General features: G+C 35.7%; 1 protein-coding gene across 1 annotated transcript in view; it reads right to left on the bottom strand.

The window, feature by feature from the left end:
* The window catches only part of LOC136343021 (protein glass-like), a 56,526-nt gene extending 29,210 nt beyond the window's left edge, over positions 1–27,316 (bottom strand). The window contains exon 1 of the mRNA XM_066289386.1: positions 26,710–27,316. Within this exon, the coding sequence (XP_066145483.1) occupies positions 26,710–26,901 (192 nt within the window). The 5' untranslated portion in view covers positions 26,902–27,316. The remainder of the gene's footprint in view (positions 1–26,709) is intronic.
* Between the last annotated feature and the right edge of the window lie 362 nt (positions 27,317–27,678).

The raw sequence follows: 27,678 nt of genomic DNA, 5'->3' as shown, positions 1-27,678 counted from the left end.
GTTGCTGACTGTCTGAATTTCTTTTAGTTTCTGTCTCATCCGCACATTCTTCCCCTCTATAATTCCTTCTATAATCTATAATTCTCTCTGTAATCTATAATCCTACCTCACAAACTATACTCCTTCTGCCGTCCATCTCCATCTTCTCTTAAAAGACATGCGAATTGCTGGTTTTAATACAAGTTCAAGCAAGAACGAAATCAAAACAAAATAGATTTTTCTTTCGTTTGTTAGAATTCTTAGAGATGCAAGGTTAGATAAGCAGTAACAGAGCCGGGCCAATTTCTCATGTCAAAGGTGTTTTATGAGAAAATGGAGTGGAGCACACCATAATTCACCTTAAGACACTTTTTATCGACAACTCCTAGTCAACCCCACAACGAAAAAAAAATGCAGTAAAGGCAACAACACCTCAAAGTTTAACGCCCATGCACAACTTAATGCATCATTATCTGTTATGCCTGAGTCTGAGACCCGTTATGAAATCACGTCACAGGTTAAATAATATAACAAGTATTCCCATAACAGGTATGTTTTGGTTCGGGATGTTGTTATTGGGGGTGAAATTTGGAGGGGGGGTCAGTTTGTAGGTGCGTAGCACGGTTCCTCCAATTTATTTTTCTGAAGAGATTTTACATGGGAAATGGCGCCATTTTTGTTGTTGCTGATCTACCTGCAAGTTTAATGAAAATGTTAGCAGAAGAGTGCTATGATCAAACGGGATTGGTAACAGCTTAAAATTGCCTAGTTATTAGGGTTGTGGATGAAGCTCCATGTTAAGGTTTGTAATGTTGGCTTTATGGGATTAATCAATTTACACATGAATTTTCTGGTATGGTGGACTTCTTATTGTTATAACAGTCCCTACCTTAAAATTGGTATTTTGTGTATTCTATATTTTTTGGATGCCGGAGGTCCACATGTCATCTGCCAATAATAAAGCTACAAAACGACATCTCGTCCAGTAATAAAACAATTACTAAACTGAAAAAGGATAATGAAAATCAATTATAGCATTCTTGCCGGTCACTTAATTCGTTAGACAAGAATGCGTCTTCGGATGCGTGTCACGACTGATGAGCATTCTAGCAGAATATAAACCTCTACACAAGACATATAAGTACCAGTACCACATTGTCAGTAGTTTTTTCAGCACCATTAACTAGATTTCGTATTAATTATTGTACTTGTGGAGGGAATTCGGAGTCGCGTAAGTGGATTGCGGTTGAAGATTGGTCCGAAAGTGTTGTCGATGGAAAATTCTTTTAGGCGCAATTATTATAGTTAACGAATCAAGCGACTAATTTTCTTGGGAACTTAATAGTTTTCTTCCTTCTGCCGCAGCCGCAATTTCATGTGCACGTGCGCTAATGAAAACCTATTAGTAATGGTTTATTGAAATATCAACGGTGCGCGTCATTAAGCTGAATATTTGCGATCATGTTGCGATTCTCTGAAATAACAAAAACGACGGATTTGTCGCTAATTAAGTGTTCCAGTAGTAGAAAAATCGTATAGATGTTTCGGCAAACACGTCAAAGTCAGAAAGAAATAAAATTCCCCATTTCGTGTGTTTTGTTTATTCAAGGACCAGTAAAACCATAAATCGTAAATATGGTTTAATTGGTTTTTTAATTAAGCGGGATTTAAACAAGACAATTTTAATTGATGCCGGGTACCGAGCGTGGTGCTCTTAATGAGGAGGTGGTACTTGCGCGACTATTTGTCTGTTTTGATCGAGATTCGAGCCTGTGCAAAGGACGAAGATTATAGAGGAGGAAGATTAAATGAAAAATTTGAAAATGCATTTCGTTTAATATAGGTAGTTTGGGATAGATTGCAATTCTTAATCCTTGAGATGGTTATCCTGGAAATGCTCATCATTAGTCCAAACTATTACTGCGTATCGCGGAAGGCATTCCTGTGAAGACCCTCAAAAAATAATGTTTTGTTCGGTTACTAACAGCAGTTTCTGATTGAGCTTCATAAGCAATCATTTATTCGTCTTTAGAAAAATTTGATGCTTCTCCAGAGAAGAAAGTTTCCCTAATATGGTAACTTTGTCCACTACCGCTCACAAGTATTTGAGCATCTTTATTTTGCTGTGTTGTTTAAATAACAAGATAGTGTAAATATCCTCTTTTAATACATTTAATTACTTCTCTCCAGCACAGCATTTTTACTAAAAAAATATTGCAAGTAATGTTCGCCTGGGGTCATTATTGTCTTCGAAATCATAAATTTAAATAAAATCATTATGGTATGTTGCAAAAAATACAGGTGTAACTACAATCTAAAACGATTCGAAGGGAAATTTTGGAGATGCTCCTGTTATTGTTATTCCTGATAGTGATAATAACGTTGCGTTTTTGAAGATTTGGCATAATGTATCAAATTTTAAGTTTTCTCAGTGATAAGATGATGTCTGAAATGAAGTGCTAAAAAATTGAAATGAACGGCTAAAAAAAGAGAACTAAACACCGAAACGTGAGCGTGGGCTGGTAGTTACCACAAGACCGGCAAAAATAACCAATAAATTGCCAGGGAATTGCATTTTAGAAACTCATGCTATACCTTCTGGACTAATGCTTTTGGGTCACAATTTTATGTTATAGCAAGACAATGACCCAAAACACGAATCTAAATTATGGAAAAAATATTTACACGATTTAGAAAAGGACGGTATTGTTAAATTAATGGTTTAGTCTCCTCGGAGTCCGGATTTGAATCCGATTGAAATATTGTGGGACGAATTAGATAAAAGATCTGGCAATTGGCCTTCACATCAGCCAATGACTTGTGCAATGGTTTGGAAGCAACTTCAGACGAAATAACACTTAATATTTTGAAAAATAAAAAACTTGGCACGAATGCTCCGATTATGCGTTGCAGTTATTCAATCACGAGGACATATGGATGAAGCGTTCATTTAAATATATGCAGTATTCCTCTATTTTTCTAATATGTTTTGAGTTTATTAACATTTGTACAATATTAACCAAAAAAAATTATGTCTTTTGCATCAATTTTGGTGTCGAGTCTGATGAAACAATCAGTGTCCAAACACTTTCGAGCGGTAATATATGCTTCCTTCTTCCTGCGAAGAGTCCTCAGGGTTGTCCCCCACAAAAGATAACTACTACTTTACCACTTCCTAAAATTTTATCAAGTCACATGTAATTCTAACCCAATTGAAAAAAACCTCAATCTCGTCACAACCCATTGAATTTTAAATGAATTTTCTATCGTTAAAAAATGACAGCCCGTTCTCAAACGAACTTGACTGTTTTAAGGCCCATGTCCGGATCGTATCTAAAATTGATTTCACCAACTGATAGAAACTCATAAACAAAGCGGAGAATCGATCGTATTTTGAAGAGAATAGAGTTGATAACTAGAACAATACGACACGGTTGATTTGAGAATATAATGGGATTCAGCTGTAGAATTTTGATTGGATATAGTAGTAGTTGATTGAAATATGGGCGCAAATACCCGCCAGACTGCTCTAAAAGCTTTTGCAAAGTATAAGGTAAAGTCGTATTAATCAGCTTCAATCCATATTAAGCAAAGGCAACATCATTATTTGTTCCCGTTCCGTGCAAGTTATTAAGCGTCTTCAATTAATTTCCGTTGGTGCACCTTGCATCAGGGAAAGTACCACCTTAGTCCGAAAGTAGTCTCAATATAGGCCGCTTCGAAAGTGTTTGAATCTTAGCTAGAAAAAAGGTTACTCTTGTGATCGAACAACAGCGATGGTTAGTAGAAAGTAGTCAGTATCTTAGAGGTTTGTCACTTCCTTCTATTACCTCACTAGCTCTGTTCGTTAAAAAAAAAGCACGATGGTACTGTTAAGTGAGGCCGCCAAAGATTGATAAGCAGACTAATTGGTTTTAATACGGAACCACCTGCACGGTGAGCACAGCGTCGTACGAAGTCTCTACGACCGTTATAATATAGGCAAATAGTTTTTTGCTGGGATATGCAGATCGAGTCCAATAAATAAAACAAAAATGGCGAACGGTAAACCAAAGTATCGAGTAAAGTCGAACAACCTTCAGTGGCCTTCGGCTGTGCTAAGGAAGAATTTGGAGCAATCAACCGGATTAATGTCCGAAGTGTAGTACGGCCGTTTGGACCGTATTTGCGACCCAATGATTTGTGTTATGAACGTAATAAAAGCTTTTGACATAAATCTTGCTTTGTAATGCTTCGGTGGTCATTTCCTTCCTCAGTTATGAGTCAAAATTTCTTTATGGCGCAGCCTTGGCCGAGAAAAAAAATCACGGTCAAGCTGCCTAGACAATGCAGATTGAGACTCCATACAAAAAAGCCTATTTGCATGTACCCAGTAATTAGATTAGTTTGTGAAGCGTAACGTTATTAGGTTTTCTTATGCTATGTGTGTTTTGCAATGTTTTACAATAATTAGTTATTATTAAGAGCAAACATTTCGTTCAAATTAGAAAGGGGCTGCCTACAAGGTACTATCACCATTTCCTATAACCACTGAACCGATCTGAACATAACATGAAAGTACTCTTCCAATATGATGTGAAACAATTATTGCTAAAACGTTCATTTATCATCCCGAACTGTTCTGGAGCATGTACTTATAGAGAAACTGTCAATAAGGTACGTTATTTATACCCTCTGCAAGCGGGTTTTAATGATATATGACTCTTCGCAGCTTCTGCATGGTGTCAAAGGTCTTATTTATGGCGTCGAATATGACTCAAAATGAATTTAAGGACGGTTATTAACATATACGGCATTGATTAAGTGTAGGATTTTCCTTTATGGAGGTCAGATCAAAAAGCTGGTAAGGAGAAGACTTCAAGAAATTAAGAAAATATGTAGGCATCTAGTCTTCTAAAGTTTTTATTAATGGAAACTGTGGTTTCTACGAGGACATCTGAGCAGTACATGTAACAGGAATTTGTAGAAGATAAGTAAATTTATATTAAATCTTATCTGGTGGTCCAGTAAGACATTTTGAACTTCTTAATATCCCGAAAATTAAACCAGTCCTGAAGTGATAGTTTTAAAAAGAATATTTCATTGTAACATCTTGTGTCCACACTTCCGTCATCGCGGCGGTCAAAGTCAATCAACTTGGTTTCGAACTTTTCCCTCGCCCACCCTATTCCCCAGATTTAACCCCCTCAGATTATTTTCTATTTTCAAATTGGAAAAAACGGCTCGGTGGAAAGAATTTTGCCAATGATGAAGAGATAGAGTACGAGGTTGATGCCTATTTTGACAAATTCGACACTTCTTCGTACTATATCGCTGAAAAACGTAGGTTAATTTCCAAAGAGTCTATATTCAGAAATAATCTAATATTTTCCATTTTTTTTCTTTAAGTTTAGGTGGGATACCTCCGGGACTATCCTATTAGTTCTTCGGTGTACGATTTGTTCCACCACTAGATAATAACTGCAATAAACTTACTTATAGGTGTTACGTTTAGGAACAAGGCGAAAAAACGTAGTTTATAACCGTTTAAAGCTCAGTAATTGAGTCTTAAAGCCAGTACCTCGTGGAAAGTAGTTTTAGATTTTTTTAAATACATTTAGAATTTCGAAAAATCAAAAGAGAGAGATATCGAATTAGACACTGATAAATTAGTGACTTGAACGATTCTTTCTTGAAGACTTAAAATAGAAAGGGTCTCTCATATCAATAACTGGAACATATCTTCAATCAATTTAGTATGCTCGATTTAGTATATATTCTTTCCAATAGTCTATTTTCGAGATTGGTCGACGGGTGTTCTTAATTACAGTACATTCCCTCTGTTCATTATAGGATTAATGAAAGCTACATTTAGATAAATTATGTTAATAATATTGGATCACGAAACTGGATCAGAAGAATATGAATTGTCAAAACTAGCAATTGAAAAAATTATCAGGAATAAAAAGTATTAGAAATGTGAACAAGATGTAAAAGAAAATAAGAAGAGCGAAGAATTAAAAATACAATTTCGTAAAATCGTTAACTCTAAAAATAAAAACAAATCTGGTTGCTCTTTTAATGTAAACGACGAATGTGATAGCTCTCTATACATCTATGGATATCTAAAGTCGATTTCTTGTGTTGCAATATTTCACTAAGTTTATACTGAAACTATCAAATATTCATCATGGATTATTAAAACAAAATTCAGTCCGAATATTAAGCAACATTTATCATTTACTAAGCTGCACAACATTCTTTGAAATGGCACGATTCCTCTGTCATATCCTGCATCACGACCGGTATCGAGCTTCTCAAATTTCTTTCGCCATCATCATCATCATCCATAAGGACATGTCTTAAGATGAGGTGAAAGAAGTAGGTGCCGCACGATCTCGATTTGCTTCACTTCTTCCGCTGATGGTACCGGCGGTAATGGTACCGCACCCGTATGTGAAGGTCATCACGAAAAATGCCTGTTAATGACGAGGAGGAATGCGTGCTCTAGTCAGATTACAAGAGTCACGAAACATCCAAATTACTGAACCTTAATTCGGTTCGCGTTGGGCAGAAGTGGGTACTTTGCTGGAAATGGGTTTCGAATGGTCGTTTTTTCGGTCTACACGTGTCACTGGTCAGATTTTCGTGTAAATTTAATTTTTAATTTTTGTTAGATGGACTTGCCGTTTTCTTTGTCGAAAAAAGTCGATTTTAATTTGCCTAACTAATACATACGTAACAAAAAAGTGGTACAAGAGAAAGTCATTATAGGATTATTAATATGAAATGTCTAGCAGGAGATCCCGAGTGATTTAACATGGGATCTTTCATCGGCAGATAAAATTTCCAATTATGTCAAATGCAGCACCAAAACAATAAACACAATCCGAAACGTGGGCATTTCCTAATAAATACGGCCATGATATCGGTTTATTTAAATCAGTATTAATCCATCATGCATTGGATATCATACATCACTACCACCCAGGACCGGATTAAGCAATTTTTTGATTTATCACCATAAAGGTAACGATGAGCATCGAAATTTCTCGGAAGCGAAAAGTTTTCTTCGCGGGTTTGTTGGTTACGAAGAACCAATCAACGGAACTTTCCATGTTGCATCATTTGCAAATTAAGGCCGTTTCAATAAACTGTCGTTAAGTAGCAGAAATACCGCATAACTTTTAGAAATTCAGGTTCGGCATCATATGCAGAAAAACCAAGAGGCGGTTGTGGGAACACAGCCTTACCTGTGTTAACTTAAATTTGTATTCAGGGTGGTTCATAAAAAAGGACACAAATTGATAAAATTTAGAGAAATTTAGGTAACAAGAAACTCTGCCCTGACATTTGTAAAGGTCAACAGGTACTCCTTGAAATATAGGAATTCTCTGGGAAATTTCAGTGCATTCTCAAGGCAGTTTATGGCAGTATAAACTGAAGAGAACTGAATTTAAATATGGGAACTTCAAGAACTAATACGAGACACCTTTAAGCTTGTCCTTAGAATCTAAGGAATCGGGTAAATTATTCATTTAAGCGTAGAAATTTCGTTGGAAATTTTAATAAAATTTCAGAATATGAGTAATATAAATGAAGATAAATGGAACTTCTCAAATATTACTGAAAAATTTTGGAAATTTCAACATTTTGAACCTAAACTAATCTGATCTAAACTTAAAAAATAACATAAAGTAATCTGAGCCAACCGAGCAATAATATTAATAGTGATTTTTTTTATAATCTACTAACCATAACGAAGAATATTGAAATTTTATAAGAACACGTTTATAATTAAATCCTTTGCTTTTTCAAAAAACGAGGAAGGGTACTCCTTTAAACCACCATTAGGGTGAGATGCTCCTCTTAAATTTCTGTTAAGCTTCAAGCAATTTGAGAAAGTTTGCTATGAAACCAAGCATTTATTTTTGAAGCAATTCTATTTTCAAGCCAAATCAACTATTTCATAAAAATTTCAGTCTGGTATTTGGGCATGATTTCAGATTCTACTACGAGTCCCTTTCTGAGCATATTTTCCTCGCCGTTAATAAACCCTGAAGGAAAAGTTGCAGACTTCGAGACCGGCCTTCATCAACTGCATAATATTTCCTGGGGCATATTGCAAGAACCAACGTATCATTCATACGTAACAATTGGAACAAGGTCGATGTCCTACACAAATGGTGAATGTCAAAAAACATATATATATAAGTACCTCAATTTGGTATGGTGAATACAAACAATTAAACAAAGGACAGAACTTTATCGATAAAAAATGGGACTGTTAGTAACTGTCTACCCTGACTTGTGTCCATCTTACAAGCTGCTGCTTACGAGGATAGTCCCAGACGTACCCGACATGATATATAGATGGATAGATTTTTTTATTAAAAAAGTGCCTATATACAAAGACCCAATTTTAAAAAGCTTATGTCTAAAGCTTGAACGTGCTACGTTGATTTCTGTTTGTTTTGAAATCGTTTTTAGTAAAAGTTTTGAAAGATTTCATGAATATGGAAAAATATTGTCATTAATACATAATTCGATACCTTCATTTGATGGATCTTAGTCCATCCAACATCAAAGTAAAGTTAGATTCTACTTTAGGAGAAGCTGGTCCTTCGTTGACGATTGTAAAATTTTGGGTAGCAGAATTTTAACGCGGTAGTGTGAGCTGCCCAGACAAACATTGCAGTGGTCCACCCAAAGACACTCCAGATCTGACCTCACCAGATATTATGGTGAAAATCCACAAAAGTGTACTGGAAGATGGACATTTCAAAAAGTGCTGTAGATTGCATTTTGACCGAAAAATTGGATATGAGAAAGCTGTGTGCAAGATGGGTACCATGATTACTCACAATTGAACAAGAACAGCGCCGTGAGAATCCTTCAAGGGAGTGTTTAGCATAGTTTCGCAGCAATAAAACCGAGTTTTTGCGTCGAGTCATAATCATGGATGAATGATTTCATTATTTCACACCTAAGATGAAAGGGCACTCAAAACAATGGATTTAAAGGAGAGAATTAGCTGCAATGAAAACGAAAACTATTCCATCTGCAGGAAAGGTGATGCCGGCAGTTTTGTGGGATGCACGAAGCATAACTTTTATTGACTAATTCCCCAAACGGAAAACTGTAAACGGAAGATCTTCTACAAATTTATTGCAGCGTTTGAGCAAAGAAGTTAGGAAAAAGCAAACGCATTTGGCGAAAAGTAAAATCTTGGTTTATCAAAACGATGCACAAGTTTATACTTCCATCGTGGCGATGGCCAAAATCAATCAACTTGGTTTCAAACTTTTTCCTCGCCCACCCTACTCGCCAGATTTAGCCCCCTCAGATTATTTTCTATTTCAAACCTAGAAAAAATGCTGCGGTGGAAAAAGCTTTACCGATAATGAAGAGGTGGAGTCCGAGATTGATGTCTATTTTAAAACATTCGAAGCTTCTTTCTATAAACAGGGTATGGAACATCGCGGGAAAAAATGTGCCAGTCTTGAACGGAGACTATGCCGAGAAATGGCGTAATTTGTTTTTCTTTAAGTGGTAGTTCAGGTAGTTCTGAGACTATCCTTGTAACTCTAAAAGGAAATTTTTGGTAAAACTGATATTATAATTACTACCAAGTTTCATGAAAAATTTTTTCTGGAGACGTCCATGGAAGCACCTTACGCAACATCAAACGTGTTTTCACATTCGACGCCTGTTAATGTAAGTAAAAAACGATTAGATTATGTACACCACATAACATATGAATGGAATAGTTAATAATTTACCTAATTAAGGCGTTTTAAGTAAACAATATGCAAATGAAGTGATTTTCCGTTTCTTGAAAATCGTAGGACAAAAGCCGGAATTAAACAACTCGGCGTACCATGAAATAAGGGAATTTAAAAGGAAAAAATAGCAATTCTAATGTTTGTATGTTCCCAGTTAACGTTGATTAAGTGCTTGTTATTGAAGGTTTTAAAAAATGAAATTAAATTGTAATTACTATTATTAATATTACGTCTTTGTAATTACGATTAAGGGAACATGCATTACTTTAGGTTCTTCTCCAAGCACAGAATGAAAACTGTTAGTGGTCAGAAGCTAATTTTCTCTCTCTTCTCTCCCTACTTCTTGCAATTACCTTGAAAAATCCTGTACAGAAACCCACAAATCGTTATCGTCCAATAGCAAATTATACCTGCGCTTTGACACTAATCGCGGCCAGGATCTAAGATGAGCAATATTCACTTCTTTCGCTCAATAATGGCTTAAGCGTGCTACATGATGCATGGTAATTTTCCTCTTCGGTTTGAAGATCTTCGATTTAGACGCCTGCATCCGGGATGCAGCGTGCTCACTCGTCTGTTAAGCGCTAATGAACGTGCGGACCTTAAGGATCTTCTCGAAGTTCTTGGACTACCGAGTTGAATATGCATTCTTAATCAGATTGATTTGATCATTTGCAACGTGTAATCAGACGATCTACTTCGAGCAGAACAATAATTGGAATAATTGCTGTTTCGGTGACACTGCAGGAGGTGCCGGTAGTGAAAATGCCATGCCGGGTTTCGCTATACAGGGTGTCCCAGAGACAATGTCTTTCTTTCTAGTGTCTAGGCTCCGGATCTTTCAGTATCCGAACGAAGATATCATTTTTATTTATCGCCTTTTGAACGTAATGAATCAGCCTGGTTTGGCGTGCCGTAAAGTCTTTTGAAAGTTCGATGATGTGATAGTCTATTATTGGGTAACGTTCCAGGTACTCTTCAGCAGCACGACGACTTACACGCACAGTTTCAGAGGATGAACGAAATCATCACTAAGCGTCTTAAAAATCTTGACCATCAAATGTACTGGAAGACTTTTGCTCAAAGTGAATCTTAACTTGAGGAAAATTTCAATCAAATTCATTATTACTTTCTTTTCAAAAAGCAAAGCCGACATTGCCTCCTGGAAATTTTACCATTAAACTTAATGGAAAAATTGAACCCAACATGAGTCAAAGTTTTAGAACATTGAAAGTAATTATGATTTCCTTAAAAAATTGAAAATCGAAGCGGCAGATTTTATAACAGACTTCATTAATGAGCTTGAACAGATCAGATCGAAACAGAATAGCTCTTCTACATAGAACAGTAGTGAAAAACATTAAGAACGAAAGCCGCTCGATGATTGACATTCTGGATATTCTGGGTTCTGATTCTGCAAGAACTTGTACCAGTGGGAATAAAATGGAACCTCTGGCAAGTCTCAGACGAGAAATAAATAAATTTTGGTCATAATTTTCCTTACCTACCTTGCGTTGAGCTCTAAACTACAGATGTGCTCGATTTTTCACAAACGAATGTTATTAACAGACTACATGAGTATGAGACGTGTATGACAAATGCTCCTCTAAATGAATACATTGAATTAACACTCCTGATGGCGTGGCAAATCTTTAGTAGCAAAAAGGTCGTTGTAAAAGAATAATAAGACAAAATAGGGGATCATTTAGTATTCAGAGTATTAAATATGCGTTTTGCGAGAGCGGCCTTAATGGAAGACATAAATCAGGAGCTAAACGTTGTAAGTCGGACGGGCGATGAGTTATGCCCAATGGAAGTGTGTAAAACCAGGTGAGCCAACCCATAAATTTCGCACTCATTCCGCGAGATATCCAGAAGACTTGCTTGCCTTGTTTTCTTGATTATATCTGTATCTTGGGTGTGAGAACCACGAGGCGACTTCAAGCTGAAATTAAATTAGGCAGAATCGCCAATCCAGAATGAGGCAAAAGCGGTTCGAAGACGTCGCATTAATGCAAACGACATCGGAGTTATGTGAAGCCCTAATTACAACTCATAAAAATCATTAACATATTCATTCAGCTGGATCAATAAAAACCTGCACGAGACAAATTTCATTGCGGCAGTTTTAAGTCAGCCATGCTAATAAAATGGCCGACCTCATTTGAATGGAGAACTCGTAAACAACTATCTAGATGTCGCCACGGTCGTCGCACGGATTTAATTAACGATAAGGATGATTACACGAATCAGAGGAGAAGAGAGGGAAGCGCCATCTCGCGTAGAGAAACCTGCATTTCTTTGTTAGCCTATCTATAATAGGTAAGGTAGTCTAGGGTAATACATCATGAAGGAATGGTAATATTATAGTTGTAGTTTCTTCGGCTGCACTGGAATGAGATCGTGTCAAGTACACCTAACTCAACGTCCCATCCTACGGATTTCCATCTGTCATCACCTGGAGCTGTCGATACCATATCGGCGTGAAATTTATACCACTGTCTGGTTAAGAATAGAGGTCTTCGGTTAACGAACACTATACAATTCACTTGTTCGTCTGTTGACCATAAAAAGGAACTTCATGTATCAAGAATCACTTCAGTCTATAAAAAATCTGGAGGTACTTATTAATGCAAGGTGTAAGTTTATAGAGATAAAGGGTTAAATGTGATTCTTATGGAGTTGTACAAGTTCCTCTTGTCACTTGAGAGCATTAAAGTTTAATCTGCTATTCAACGTGTTCAGGATAGAGATGGTGACGTATAAGAATCTCAGAAATCAGTCGAGATAAGAGGATGGTTAAATTTAAAAAAACTGTGGCATTACAGGAAAACTGCTGCAAATCTTCTATTTAATGATCTGGCTGACATCATCCAGCAGAAACCGTAATAACACCACACGTATACACCCATAGAAAGTTCACTGAGCCGCGGCACTTTCATCCAGTCATGTCAAAGAGTAATGCCGTGGAGGCTAAGTATTTACAATTCCGTCAGTTATTCAGCACATTTTTATCGCACACCATAGTATACCATAATAAGTAAAATTGCTCCATAACATATAATATAATTTAATTGAAAATAAGTTGGATTATTTAAAAAGATCGCAATCGTCTGGGGACAAGTCATTCTTGTAAATAATGAAAATTACGACCGTCTTCACAAAATGCCACAAATGTTCCGCAAACCTGATTAGCATCTACTGTCTATGACATGAATTGTCTTTATTGCAACCAATTCCCAATGGCGAGTACCTTCGAAACCCACTCTTCGGCTTCGGTACCAAAAAAATTAATTTAGTAGCGGCACGTATTTACGAGCGGTCAATAAAATGTAAACTAAAATCGTGACTATACCGCCTGCGTTCACGATCTATCACGTCTTGTCTGATGGGTTCGAATCCGGAACGTATTCCGGTCGGGTTCTTCAAGAAGCCTACAGCACGAACCCGCAGTTGTCAGCCTATCGGCAAAGCAAATTGAATATTGTTAACAATCTAAAGACTGTTTCTAAATAAGTAGGTACGTCGTACCCTGAGGAGTATTTTTCTGGGTCTTGGTAGTAACAGCTGGCAGTGTGGGTGATGGTTTTTGTACGGTGAAGAGCGCTTTCAAATTGTAGCGAAAGGATAGGACAGTTTGTAGCTATTAAGACTAAAGGACTTCCAAAATAGTTTTGGTAGTCCTTTATATTATTGTGCAGCAGCTACGTGAATCATAAAGCAGCAAGTATCGACACTATTTCTCCATATTTCGCTTCAGTTCCCGTTCATTGTAGGCCACCATTTTTACGACCTCAATGAAACGCGTTTTTGATTTATGTAACACAAGCATAAAGCATAATTAATAGCTAATTGTTTGTAGTTTGCACAAAATTGTTGTAAGCATTATTGATTATAATATAGCGTGATTAAGGCGACACAAGAATAGATCGCTTCGAGCCAGTTGTGCGGCAGGAAATGCATGCGATTTATAGCCACACACTTTGATCTGATTGATTTTACGATTGTTTATAGTAATTGTTGAATATAGAGGTGTTACTTGTTTTTCCAGTTCCGCGCTAAATATTTTTCCCTAAAATCCATTTCCTGTCTAGTGATTTTCTTAGATTCTACTTATGAGATTTTCTTCGACGAACTTTACATTCTCTTTCTTTAAAGCGTTCCTTTCTACCTCTCCTTGAGTAATGGGCAAAAACCTAAACCAACTAGAAGGTTTATCAATTATTCGCGTATCTACAAAGTTGTGGAAAACCCCTCGGCTTTGCACCTAATCCGTTTACTTTCAATGTGGACAGTTCCTGCCTTCACAAATCGTTTTATTATAAATTAGTTTTTGCTCTTAAATCGTCCACACTAACGAGTGCCTTTCATTTCCATTACTGCTAAAAAATACCTCCGAGGAAAGTGTATCGGAGCCACAAAAACTGAATCCTAATCCTCATGGCATAATCGAGCCTTTTCTTGCCAAGTCAGATTCCGATCATATCCGAGATAAATGAGATGTAATTGTTTGCTATTAATCTTGTTCAAAAGTGCCTTAAAATTAGTTCCACGAAGTGCCTGAGTGGATTTTGCAGTGCAACTGACGTAGCTGTTTTTGTTTATTTATTTATTTATTTTTTAGAAATGTTAATTGTTTTATAAATACTTGGCTATATTGAAGGCGGAAAACTTTGCCATTGGACGCGGAACTCAGTTCAAATTCTTATTAAATGGCATAATTATTGTTTCCCTTTGCTTATGCTCACTAATAATCAATGCGTTTAAGTTTAAACTGTTCCTTAATTATCAGAACCATTATTTACATAAACGTAATATCCATAAAGTCATGGTTTCTAGGAAAATCTTGCTGCAGTAGATTCGTACAAAGTCCACCAATAAATCATAGAAATAAGAATTCTTTGTGTTATTCATGTGTTGGAAGTAATAATTTGTCATAGCCATAACACACGCGGGGAAATACAGGTAAGTAATAACTCCAAGAATCTGAATTTTCACACTCCTACAATTAACTTCTGTGGCATCGAAAGACATCCACAAGAGGAATAGATTAATCGATTTGCGGTAGTTTGTTGGTTGGATGACATTAATGACCGACTAAAAATGATTCGAAGTAATTTAGATGGCTATTTAGGTGAACAGACGATTTTTTGCAACATTAAAGACGTGCTGTTTTAGGAAACCTGTTTTAATCTGTTTTTTTGAGGGCGCAAGAAATTCAGGGATAGTCGTAGTTACTTAATAAGTCAATCGAATTGAACAGTTGAAGATTAAAAGAAATTGATGAGCAGATGAGGAAGGTTGACTTCTTGAAATCTCTAAGAATTTGTCCATCGTATCAAAAAGTAGAAGAAAATGAAATAGTTATATGTAAAACGGAAATATATGCCGTGGACCGAGAAAAACGTGCATATGTTATTTTCCTTCACATTTTTTTACTAGTTTATATATACAGGGTATTCCATTTAAAGCTGTGATTAAAAATTACTTAAAAACGATATGTTGTATGAAAAAAAGATTTAAATAAAAGTTGTCCGGTAACGATGGCGTTATGTTATGAAGATAGTGTCTTTTAGTTAAAACGCCATTTTAAGGTCATTTCATGGGCAATTTTTTTTTTCAAATGGCAATCCCGTGTTTCTTTACAGATCCTTGTTCTCCGTCAAAAAATGAATATCTTTCATTTGAACAATTTTTTATTTGACCTTTCGGTGCAGAGTTATCCTTGATTTTTGTCAATTTTTGAAATAGTCGAAATTATTAAATTTTTTGCTAGGAAAGCTTTGCAATGCATATTCTGTTTAAAACTCATAACGACTTTTCTGTTTAATAAAAAAAAAGGTTTCTTACATTTTTTCTTGTTAGAATCGACCTTATAAAAAAGTCTACAGGAAATCGATGTTCTCTTTTCGACAATCGATCTAATTGTTTTGTATAAAATTAATCAAAAATTATTCTTTTCATTTCAAAATTCAATAATCAAAAACGGATCGCTTCAATTTGGATGAAAAATTAGAAAAGGTTTTTATTTATAGAGAGCCTGGAAGAACTGTTAGTCGGGCAGTAAAACTTTATGCTGAAAGATTTCCGGATGAAAGAATTCCCTGTTGGACGGTTTTCTATAGTGTCATTAAAAATTTCAAAGAAACGAAGACGTCGAAAACGAAAAACGCAATCGCCCTCGAAGTGCAACACATGAAGCTGCTGTCTTCGATCCCTATGCAAGTTGTCAAATTGCTGCTGACTCAGGAATATCAAAGATAAGTGTCCAAAGAATTTTGAAAGTGAATTAGTACCATTCTCACCACATTTCTTTACAATAGGCATTCCGTCAAACTGATTTTAAAAGCGAGTCAATTTTCATAATTGGGCAAAGAAAGAATTAAAGCAAATACAAATTTCTTCTCCAACGCTTTGTTTTCGGACGACTCCACATTCACGAACCATGGTGCAGTGAATCGACATAATCCGCATTTTTAGAGTGCTGTAAACCCACACTGACTTAGAGAAATTGAACATCAGAGGCCATGGTTGCTGAATGCATGGTGCGGTATTATTGGGGAATACTTAATTGAACCTTTCTTCACTGAAGGAAACTTGAATGGAGAGATGTACCGCAATTTCTTGAGTAATAATTTTCCAGAATTGTGAGAAAACGTTCCACTTGCGATTAGACGAGCGATCTGGTATTAGCGTAACAGCTGTTCAGCACATTTTCTAAAATGTCTTGTGAGGTTCTGGATGAAATGTACCCAGATCGATGGATTAGATGAGACGGTCCAGTAAACTATCCTCCTAGGTCGCCTGATTTGACCTCAACAGATTTTTTCTTCTGGGTTTTTTTAAAAGACAAAATTTATGCAGAAGTGCCAACAACTGCAGACGACATGAAAAGAAGAATTGAAAATGCGTGTCAATTGATAAACTATGAGATGTTGCGCATAGTAAAATTTTTTTTCGAATAAGAATTGAGACATATTTAGAGTAGGAAGGACATTCTTTTGAACATTCGCTTCCATAAGTTTCTCAAATCAGGATTTTAAATTAAAAAATTTATTTAAAAAAATTTTTTTAATAGTTTTTTTTTAATTAAATAGGAAGATTGTTATGAGTTTTAAACAGAGTATGAATTTTAAAACTGTTCTAGAAAAAAAATGCAATAATTTCGACTATTGTAAAAATCAAGGATAACTTTGCAGCAAAACGTCTAATAAACAAATTTTTCAATTAAAAAATATTCGTTTTTTGAAGGTCTACAACGATCTGTGAAAAAATATGCGGTTGCTAAATAGTTAAAATAGCCTTAAAATGGCGGTGTGGCTAAAAGTCACTATCTTCATGACATGTTCCCCTCTTTACCGGACAACTTTTCAACGTATCGTTTTTGAGTAATCTTCAATCACAGCCCTAAATGGGAGACCCACCCAAAGAATTTTGTTTTAAGGTGACTTCAGATCGAACGTGCTTCTCTGCGCCGCGCTGTTAAAATCTTCATTGCGCAATACAGCGCATTGGATTTGAACGGCAATCTGTGATGAAGTGCGCTAATCTGCGCGATTCTGCAACGAGAGCGAACACAATCCGTAAGCGTCGCTAGAGCAAAAAAATATATTTGTGCGCGTTTGTAAAAAGGTGCACTATCTGAACGATTTTGAGTTGAGCGATCCCTGAATATAATTAAACTAGTGTGCGCACGCGCTAACTGGAACGAAACACTGAATCAATTTTTTTTTTATATTTTGCGCTAGTGAGCACCACTCTACGCCAAGCTACACAGTTGATCGTGATATTTTAAAGCGTGATGCGACTCGGCTCGAAGAGACGCAACACGGCAGAGTGCGGCGCAGCTCCGCTCAACGTGCGTTCGGTCTGGAGCCGCATTTAGATTTGCAAGAAAGGATATAGCAGGCTAAGCACGGCGAATTGGACCATATATGAAAATTAAAATTTTCTGCTAAAATAGATCTATTCGCTTTTAAAAAGAAAGTTTCTTTTTATTTTGGGCATGTTTATCAAAGGGATCGCGTAAATGCCTTCATTAATTTAAACTCGAATATCTCAGGAAGTAAAAGGGATACAAAAATGAATCAAAGACGAATTTGTAACTAAGACTCTGAATTATATTTTTGTATTTTTTTGTATAATTTTTAAAGAGTCGCAGTATTTCTACAAACTTAAAAAAAACTTTTAAGTGCTGGTTTTTAATTTCGGTTTTTGAGTGGCAATCACAAATTTAATATATGTCCTAATATGGTCCAAATATCATTTCTTTGATATTTTTCCATGCCACTTTCAAAAATCTATCCCAAGTAAAAACAAACTTTCTTTTTATAACGGAATAGACATATTTTATGTAGAAAAATTGAATTTTCGCCTATAGTTCGATTCGCCATACTTATTCTGATATATCCTTTAGAGCGATATATCAAAAAATTTGCCCACCGTGGATGCAGGGCCCATCAGAAACAAGTACATTAATTTAAACTAAAAGTGGGAAATCTCGTTAAGGTTAACACTTTTCTACGTATCTTTTTTCTCGAAAACTACTTTTTTATTTTTACGTTTCCTTTCTTGAAATTCGTGCACCAGTAACTCCAGTTGTTTTTCAAAAGAAGGTTCTGAGACCGAACTGTTGCTACGTGTACTTTCTTCAAGAAATCAAATTTGTTTGATATCGCGCCAAGTTATTGTTTACGTACTAACATCTTGTACGCCCTGTATGTTAACTAAATTCACTTTTATTTACTGTCGCACTTTCTATTAGACTGATTTTGTCCAACGAATTTTCATTGTACAAAACAAATACGTTGAAGGACGGGATACATCCATGTTTTGCAATCGGCGGAATCGAATCGATGGATGCTATGAAGAACATACGATCAGCTGACAATGTTTTCACCGATCGTATCCAGATCTGTACGTGGCTTCAGAGACTCAACTATTTTACTAATTTAGCTTCACATTAATTTCACCCTTTAAACAAATTTCCGAGCAACAAAGGTCTTTATAGACGTTAAACGCTCTTTTCCACCTGTCCTCCTCAAATCAATTGCTTCAACCTACATTTTTTCAGACTTCAGGATCAGGCAAATCGTATGAACAATACCCACCATCAGTCAATTCTATTGTGTCGAAATACAGAAAATTGACATAATTACATCCACGTGGGACGCAATTACCTTTTTTGTAATTTTTTTGCATTACCGGCACCGTCCCCCCTCGCCTCCGCAGAGTTTTTCGCGGCTCTAACAAACTAAGTGGCAATAAAGATTCTGATGATAATGTAATTATACTGTAAAATGCAACAATACACGGCGTGAAAGACGCATTCCGAACGGCCGCCGTGTAATTTTAGTCTTTCACCTTCGGAAATTCAAGAATATTTACATTGTGGCTGCTGGATAAAGGAGTTATTAATAGGGAGGACCTGAAGTCATATATGTGAGTAGTCAAAGACGCATTAACCTATATTTGAATGAACGCAATACTGAATCGATGAGGCCTTGTTTGGAGTACAAGAATATGTCCCTGGAGCAAGGTTTTGTGTGTCATAGCTAGTATTTTATTTAACGTAAGTATTGCCTATTGGACGTTTTATTAGGTCTGGTATAATAATAAAATTAAGGAACTATTGGAGTAGGTAGTGTAGCCGCAAGTGGAGAGCAATTACGAATGTACGCAGCATGCGAATAACCGACAATCAGGGGCAATATCAGAGCAGTAGCAAAGAAAAATGGAAATATGTAAATGGTGCTTGTTGTTTATCGGAGAAAATACCTGGAGGGTCTGAGATTTTTCCTTATGGTTCATAGGAGGCTGAAACGCCATCAGGAAATTAAACGACACTAAAATTACACCGATTTACTCTACCGTGCGCATACCATGATCTCCACATATCACGCAACTTTTTCACGAAACCATCTGAATAATATGAACCCGCAGCAGGCGATAAAGTAGCAGTAATACCGGTAAATGCGAAATAGTTTACTTTAAATGGAGATACGAACTGTTAAGGAAGTCTTCGGTCCATTATGGACAGACATTTGCTTTAGTTATGGATTTTATTGTGCGCAATTTCCATGAATATGAATATGCGAGGAAGTGAGTTATTGGGCTCCACCAATGCCCCTAACGGCTTTGGAAATAGTTGGAATTTCATCTCGAGCCGAAATATATGACAAATGAGTTGCAAGTCGGGCAGGCTTAAAAGACCACTAATAAAATATGTATCCAATCTATCTAGAGCAGCTCGAAAACGTCCTACTGTGCATGGGAACATTAATATTCAGACGAGAAGCAATTTACAAATTCTATAACGAATATGGCGATGCAATCAGTGGAGGTAGGTATAACTCAGGGTTTACTCGTCTCAAACTAATTTTCACTTGGTTTGCCAGAAGAGATAAGGAAAATTGAAATTGTTTTGTACTGAATGGGAAGGCTAATTAACCGTGACCCGGAGGCAGTTGATAAATAATTAACCAACAACAGGTTATGAGGACCTTTTTTGGGGGCAGAAGCTTTGTTAAATCATACTTTAAAGTTCTTACGAAACCCGAAGGAAGTTTGAATTCCAGACTAATTTCGTGCGGTATAAATATAAGACTTTGCAAACTTTACAACGGTAAAAGTAAAGATAAAAAAATAAAAATCTAAAGTAAAGTTTGTAACAAGTTATCAATTTTTCTTGTGCTAGCGTAGTGATGGCCTCATGAGTCTATCGAATTCTATTGACATGTTCAGTTATCCTCATTCTAAAGTTATCGTCAAAGTATGGGTCTAGCAATTTTGCTGCTTCACAGTTAAAATCTTCGTGACGCCGACTTCCAAATGGACGTTTTTTAACTTCCTCCGCCTTGCTATGGCCACAATCTCTGTCTTATGCCCAGCTAATTTTATATCATTTCGTCCAGTTTGTGTATCGCTTATACTATTTCATAATTTGCTTTATTTTTCAGATCTTATAGTTTTCAAGTTCAGACCACAGGTGTGAGATTGTCCACGTATACCATCAATTCGACATGTTCCTTCTCTACGTTTTTATCTTAAGCTGGTATGGTTTAACGCTCTCCATTGATTATAGAGCTTTGATTATTAAGTCCCAGAAGAAGGAATTGAACACATTCTCCAAGCGTGGCAGAATCAATATTCATGTTTTTCGATTCTTTTTCGTTCTTTTTGTTTGCACCCTCTTGAACAAAATTTATAATTTCTAGAGTCGACATTCAGTTGGTGAAACCAAATTACCCATCATGAGTTAGACGTTTCTTGTCTGCTTCCTTCATTAATCGATTCTCTAGTAGCGCTTCCATAGCTGTTTCCGTAAGTCGCCTGTACATATGGGTTAGTAAATAGTCGTCTTCTGAAAATCTAAACTGACCCGCATTGACCTGATCTTAACTAACTTAAAAACAACGACATTAATTAAGAACCACGTCGAACAGATGACGTCCGTTAAAAATCCTCAACGTCCGCTATGAATAATTTATTATGTCTATTTTAAAGAATAAAAATAAATAACAATTTGGTTTAACAAAAAGAAATTTTCATTCTTACAATTTTTGCTTTGATTTGTCCACCTAGCGATATTTGCGTTTTCAATTATTATTTACTGCTAGCCATGGTAGAAAGAAAATCCTCAGAATCTAACATCACCTTCACTTCTGCTTCGAAGGAGAATGCCTATCACCAAGTGAAATTTGTTCAGATTGCACCCAACAGCATCTAACATTTTATTACATAGATGAGTGTTTCTTTATATTTTTTTGTAAAGAACTAATTAAAAGATATTAAGGTGTGGTATCTGTCTAGTAATTATGGTACGGTTGTCGTATATTCGCTGAAGCGTGCTATAGCAATAATATGCAAATAAATTTATTCCTTCGGGGTTCTGAGATTGTATCTTCCTCGGTATTAAGAAGTGTAAATTTTTTAATTATGGACTCCATACATTTTTTTAATGTTGATGATGATTTTTAATTTACTGGCTTCACAGAAGAAAACAAATCAATTCGCCAATGGATAAGACACCCAAAATCAGATATTCCAAAGGTCTATCTAAAATAAAAATCTAAATGGAAGAAACAGTAGGTAATTTATGCGAGTAAATACTCTCTCGGGATTGATTGTATAACAAATCTCTCTAGATATTTTTATCTAATAATGCCAGACATCTTCTACAGCACAGGGGGTAGTGGACATCACTGCTAATGACTCCCCAAATGGACCGATTTGTAATGGGAAACGATGAGGTCTTCATAAATAACTAAAACTCGAGGACGTATTTGATCATCCCGTGAATTAAACAAATAAATATTTAGGTGTGCGGTAAAAGTGAAAATTGCAATTACAGGGCGGTTTTATCAAAAACTGAATGTAAAAGAGAGGTGCATTACAAAAAGTAATTAATCTTGAGAATCTCTCGTGCTCTATTGATTGCTAAAGGTTAGATAACTTTTTTTTTAACTGCGATTGTCACTTAAAGTGAACTATTTGTAAGTTTTCTTGTTCTACCACCCGATGGCATTTAGAGACCCACCTTCAAGGTAACCTTTTTCCATTAGCTGAACTTATAAATTAAATACGTAATTGTTGGATAATAGCTGAATTGTTCAGAACCTATCGTTCACAAGCCGTCTCGTCACTACATAATTGGAAGCTCTCATGGTATATTTAGTGCTTAAAATACTTCCATTATTCAATATTTTCATATTATGATTTTCAGTAACACACGTTACCCTATATCGGTAAGAGGCTACATACTAGCACATTCACCTATAAGTTGTTAACGAGGCCCTCGATATGAGTCGACCATGCGGAACGAGATTGAAATTTACTAGGGCAAAATATCGAGGCGGTAACTCGGAGAGGAGGAGGAGGAGGAGGGAGGATGATCGCCCACGGTCTTTCAGATCTATGCCGGCACAGATTTAAGATGCGTTTATTACACATTTTCAGCCGCAAATATGAGATATGACTAGTAATGAGGAAGCCTGAACAAGGTCACCGTAAGGAGAATTACGAGGGTTTTTGTCTATGACTGTGAGTGAATTATTAATTATTTAGTGGGGCAATCGATCATCAAGTGTGGTTAGTTCGGTGTATGCCGCTGTTCAATTAATAATAGTAAGGTTGAGATAATTGATTGTGTTGGTGCTATTTTTTGAATAATGGCGGGCCAATCAGTATTCAGTGTATGTAAAACTTCGCCGATGTTTTTAGATCAATGTCGACATGAGCTTGTGGTTCGCTACCAGTATCTCTTTAATTAAAGTGATTTATTCACCACATTCAAAAGGTAGCATTTTTTCATATAATAAAAAATTCACGTATTACACATTTTATCAGTAGCGGATCTAGGAGTATGAGTTTCCCAGCAAATGAAAATCGATCTGGCGTAGATGTACTCATTGCGCTCGATAAGCACTCTGTTATTAATATATTACGATGTTTTAAAAACAGCAATTTTAGAGAATTATTGCTCTTTTTACCTTTTCCTTGTTCCTGGTTATTCATTTTAAAATTAACTCTGGATTAGTTAGGTTTATACCATTCGCTAACCTTACAGGACTCATAGCGCATTAAATTATTTGAGAATTACAAACATTGATGTTCCAGCAATTTTGTAAATCTATATATAATGCATTTTGTTCTTATGTTTTTACTAGAAATTTGTGTCTATCTCACTGGTACAGGGCTCAATATACAGGGAGGGCAAGCACATAAGATGTTTTTGGAAATTCTAGAAAAAGCAAGGTTTTAGATTAACAGCAATTTATTTACATGAACATACAGCTAAATGGATGTAATTATTTATGAAGCATTACATCCGTCATGTGCTAACCATCCTGATCCGATATTTCCTTCCCTGTAATTATCAGATAACGGAAAATATTTTTCCTGAAGGATTCGTATGTGCTGAATCAAACGGTGTAATCGGAATTGAAATTAGATCAACCTATGAGGAGGAGATGGAATGATAATAAAAAAACTCATATTACTTTATGCCCATCCATAAACATAAGGCTAAACATTTTATAACATAATCATGCTTGATGCAAAAGCGTTATAAATTTAAAACACTAGTTTATTAGAATATGGATAATTAAATATAAAAATAAAGCACTCCTTCACTTCTTCCGAGAATACAGCGCTTACTTAAGCCTTATGAATTAGTGATCAAGCATAAATTAATTAAAAGTGAAGTACTTATCTGATAATGGGAAAAGGTGTTAATATTCACTGGTAAACCGGTAATTACCGTGCTCCTTGCCTTTTTTTAATTTGCATTGCCAATAACTAAAAGTAATAGATCATTGTTATGTGCCTTTTATAGTAAGTACTTGGTGGCTCAAACACTTACATATACCTGCACATTATTGTCGGGTTTTTCCATGATTCTCAATGTATTGTACGTACAAGAGACTCTCCTTGAATTGAAAATGGTAAATTTCCGTCTGTTGCCGCTTAATTGAAACATTGTGCGGCTTGAGCGGTTTCTAACACGCACATAGACCCAGATAAATAATGCAACAATTCACACATCATAATTCCAGATAATAGAAAACTGCAGTTTAATCCATTTGTTTATTCATGAACAATAATATTATTTATCATTAAAAAGTGAGAGGAGGTATTTAACTCTGAAATCGTTTGAATATAATGTGATCGAGTTATTGTTTTTTGTCGCTACGTGTTGAAGAATTCCCAATATTATTACTAATAAATTTTCCTTTTTAATTTGCATTGTTGATGACGCACATTAACAATTATAATCTTCTTGCTCACTTAGAAGCAAGCATTAGGTGTAGGTCACTTTTTGCACTTCTGTATTTTCCAATACTAGATGTTTGCACATTGTTACAATTATTAGCGAAGGTTGCTAATGAATGGTTACGAAACTTTATGGTAAAGGGATTCACTATATACAGAATGATCATATGCAAAATGCATATGATCATGTATGCATTCTGCATGTATATACAGAAGTTCGCTATAGTATTCAATCATAATTGCATTCAAATTAGATTCCTATTCGAAAGATAAACATTAAAAAAATAACAATAGATACCGGAAAAACTTTAAATCTCTTAAATTTCGAGATGAGATTATTATCGTAGGAATAGAAGAGGATATCAAAATTTTCAAAATAATCCCTACAATAAACATCTCTTCAATAGAACCACAATGTGAAGTTAACAGTTACAAAAATTCTTTTTCTCTGTGTATACCAAGTTCCATTTTTTACATTATGATCATTCAAAAAAATAAAGGGTTGGCGGTTATTTACCACTGCAACGTCTAAAGAAAAATGTTTATGTAGTCGCGGTTTATATAAGAGCGTCGTTTTTTTACCTAAAGGTGTCCACATTTCGTTTTATATTATTGTATATGTATTATTAAGATATTCTTTTTAATACACTATTGTTTTGAATTAAAAAAATTTTGATAGAAAAATGAAAAAACAAAAAATAAAAAAGATTTTTTAGCATCGTGTCGATGGTTTCGAGAGGTTTAGAAGCCATATTCTTTACAATCTCTTTAAATTCAAAAAGACTGATGCCCGAAATAAACTTTACAAATAACTATCTGATTTATCTTTTCAACTCATCTCTAGATCTCCCTTTATCGGTGAAATTTCTTTCCATCACGTCAACATCTTTGAGCTTTGCTCGACGATCATCAAATCCAATAAGTGTTTCAAATTCATTGAGCGTGTGAATCCTTCGAACAAGTGTCTTCGATAGTGAAGTTACCAGAGAATTGGCTAACACAGGACCGGAATCAAATGCAAAAGCAAGTAAAGAAATCTTCATTTGAGTGTTCACACAAATTCTTGAGTATCGATCTCAAAGACATTAAATAGTAGAGAAATAAGAGTTATAAAAAATGTTGAATTTTAAATGTATTATAAGAAAAAAATTAAAATTAAATCTCTGTGACATTTGATTCTGAAAAGTATAATGATTCGTGTAAATCACCAATAGTTTCTTTAAATCTATAATGAATGAAAATTAAAAAAATCGCAACAACTACCCTAGTAAATTCTTCAACTCTACGATATCTACAACATAGAAAACACCCTCAGAAAGAAAATTAAGAAAAGTAATTAAAAAAATATATCATACTTTATAAAAAAGGTTCTAATTACTAACACAACCCACTCAAATGCCATTTGTACGCCCGATAAAGTTAAAACATACAGCGAAGCATAAACACCAATACCTATTGTTTTTATATGGATTTGTAGCCTTTAGGGTTCAGGGGTGATATGACCTTAAAAAGATAAAAATTAAATTCATAATATTCGAATACAAGAAGTATGCAGCTAAATGTTAGAAATACGTAGGAAGAATGGCCGCATTCAGCAGACGTACAGATGTGAAAAAATTTTGGTATGTGTTCAAAAATTAGCACGAATAACATCAGTGTCCATTTAATTTTATTTGAAGGGTAGTTTGCCTTCCGAAAAAAATTGCGTTGTGAAACATCCAGTCAAAAAAATATATTTTACTTGCCCAAAGATTTGATCTGTAAATTAACAATTTTGATAAATTTTAAACAATAAATAAAATATTTTTCTTGTTCGTATATTTTTTTGGTAAATTGCCGCTCAGTTTCATTTTACAAGATTAAAGTGACTGTCCCTGACATTTACGTCATATATGTTCCTTGTTCTGTCATTACTAAAGTTGATGATTAAATTGCAAAATGACCGGACAAATTCAATTTCACGTGTCCATCTTTCTCGAAGAGTTTTGTGGTAATTTATCAATCCGATAAATGACAAACTACCCTTCCGAAATTCCAACAGTCAATCGCACAACTATTATCGAATCTGCTAAACATGGCAAACCTCGGAAACATTCACAGCCGAATAGCACAGTAACCCTATATAAATACTAAAAACAAAACGGTGCTATAACAATGTTATAAGCGGCAAAAAAATGATCAGAAAATAACTTACATCATCCTCATCTAAGGTACCATACACCTCCAGCTTGTCAATCCTGATGGTGCCTTGGAAAGGATAACAGAGCGAGCCCTGCGCAATGGAGGAATTGCTCCAAACAGACACTTCTGGATCCCCATTGGGATTCTTGTCTTGGGTCCTTATGCACAGGCTGAATTCCTGTGGGATCAATACGCAGGTCTCCATGTCGAGATCGAATTACTATCAGTCCTTTTTTAGTTGTTTAACAACAACATGCGTGTAGGTATATTAATAAAGTATTTTTGTGTCACTGTACATAAGTAGTGAATAAACTATCAAATAAAAAGTATCACTAGAATTTATTAAAGCTGTATAATGGTTCCATCACAAGTCACTAACTACCCTCGGTAAAAAAAAAATATTTGTACTAAAAAATCCTCTGTGGCACCCTCAAATTAATCTCATCAAACAAGAGAACTGGCGCGTTTCCTCGTGGACGTCCTCGCGAAATTCGGTACTATACCGGCTTTTTTCCGCGTGTGCGCTGAATCCCGCTTAGTGTGAACTACCCGTTAGTAGCCATGAGCTTCATATGAATGGCACTGAACCGCTCTAGCATTGACCCTGTACGCGGCGGTGCTACTGTGGTACCGCGGACCCGCCCCACCACTCAGAACCACGTGGGTAAACTGGTGCACCGCCAACTGACAGGTGGATCCTATAAGGTATCTCTCTTGTGTGGAGTCAATATGAAAAAGTGAACGGATGTATGCGAGCTTTGGGTACTTGGTGAAGCTGCCGCTACTGATGCTTTGTTGTGATACTTGAGGAGGCCCAATCCTAGAATCTAAAAATTCACGAATCTTATGCAAAAATTTAGACATAAGAGGTCCAAGCAAGGTGACACAATGAAACCTCCACCAGTTTTTCATTGCGTTCAAAACTATTTCTTCAAGGTTCCAAAAGAACCAGAAACGTATTTACTATAGCTACCACAAGACT

This window comes from Euwallacea fornicatus, chromosome 1 (assembly GCF_040115645.1).
Source record: "Euwallacea fornicatus isolate EFF26 chromosome 1, ASM4011564v1, whole genome shotgun sequence".
Classification (NCBI taxonomy): domain Eukaryota; kingdom Metazoa; phylum Arthropoda; class Insecta; order Coleoptera; family Curculionidae; genus Euwallacea; species Euwallacea fornicatus.
This window is presented reverse-complemented; position numbering and strand designations above follow the sequence as displayed.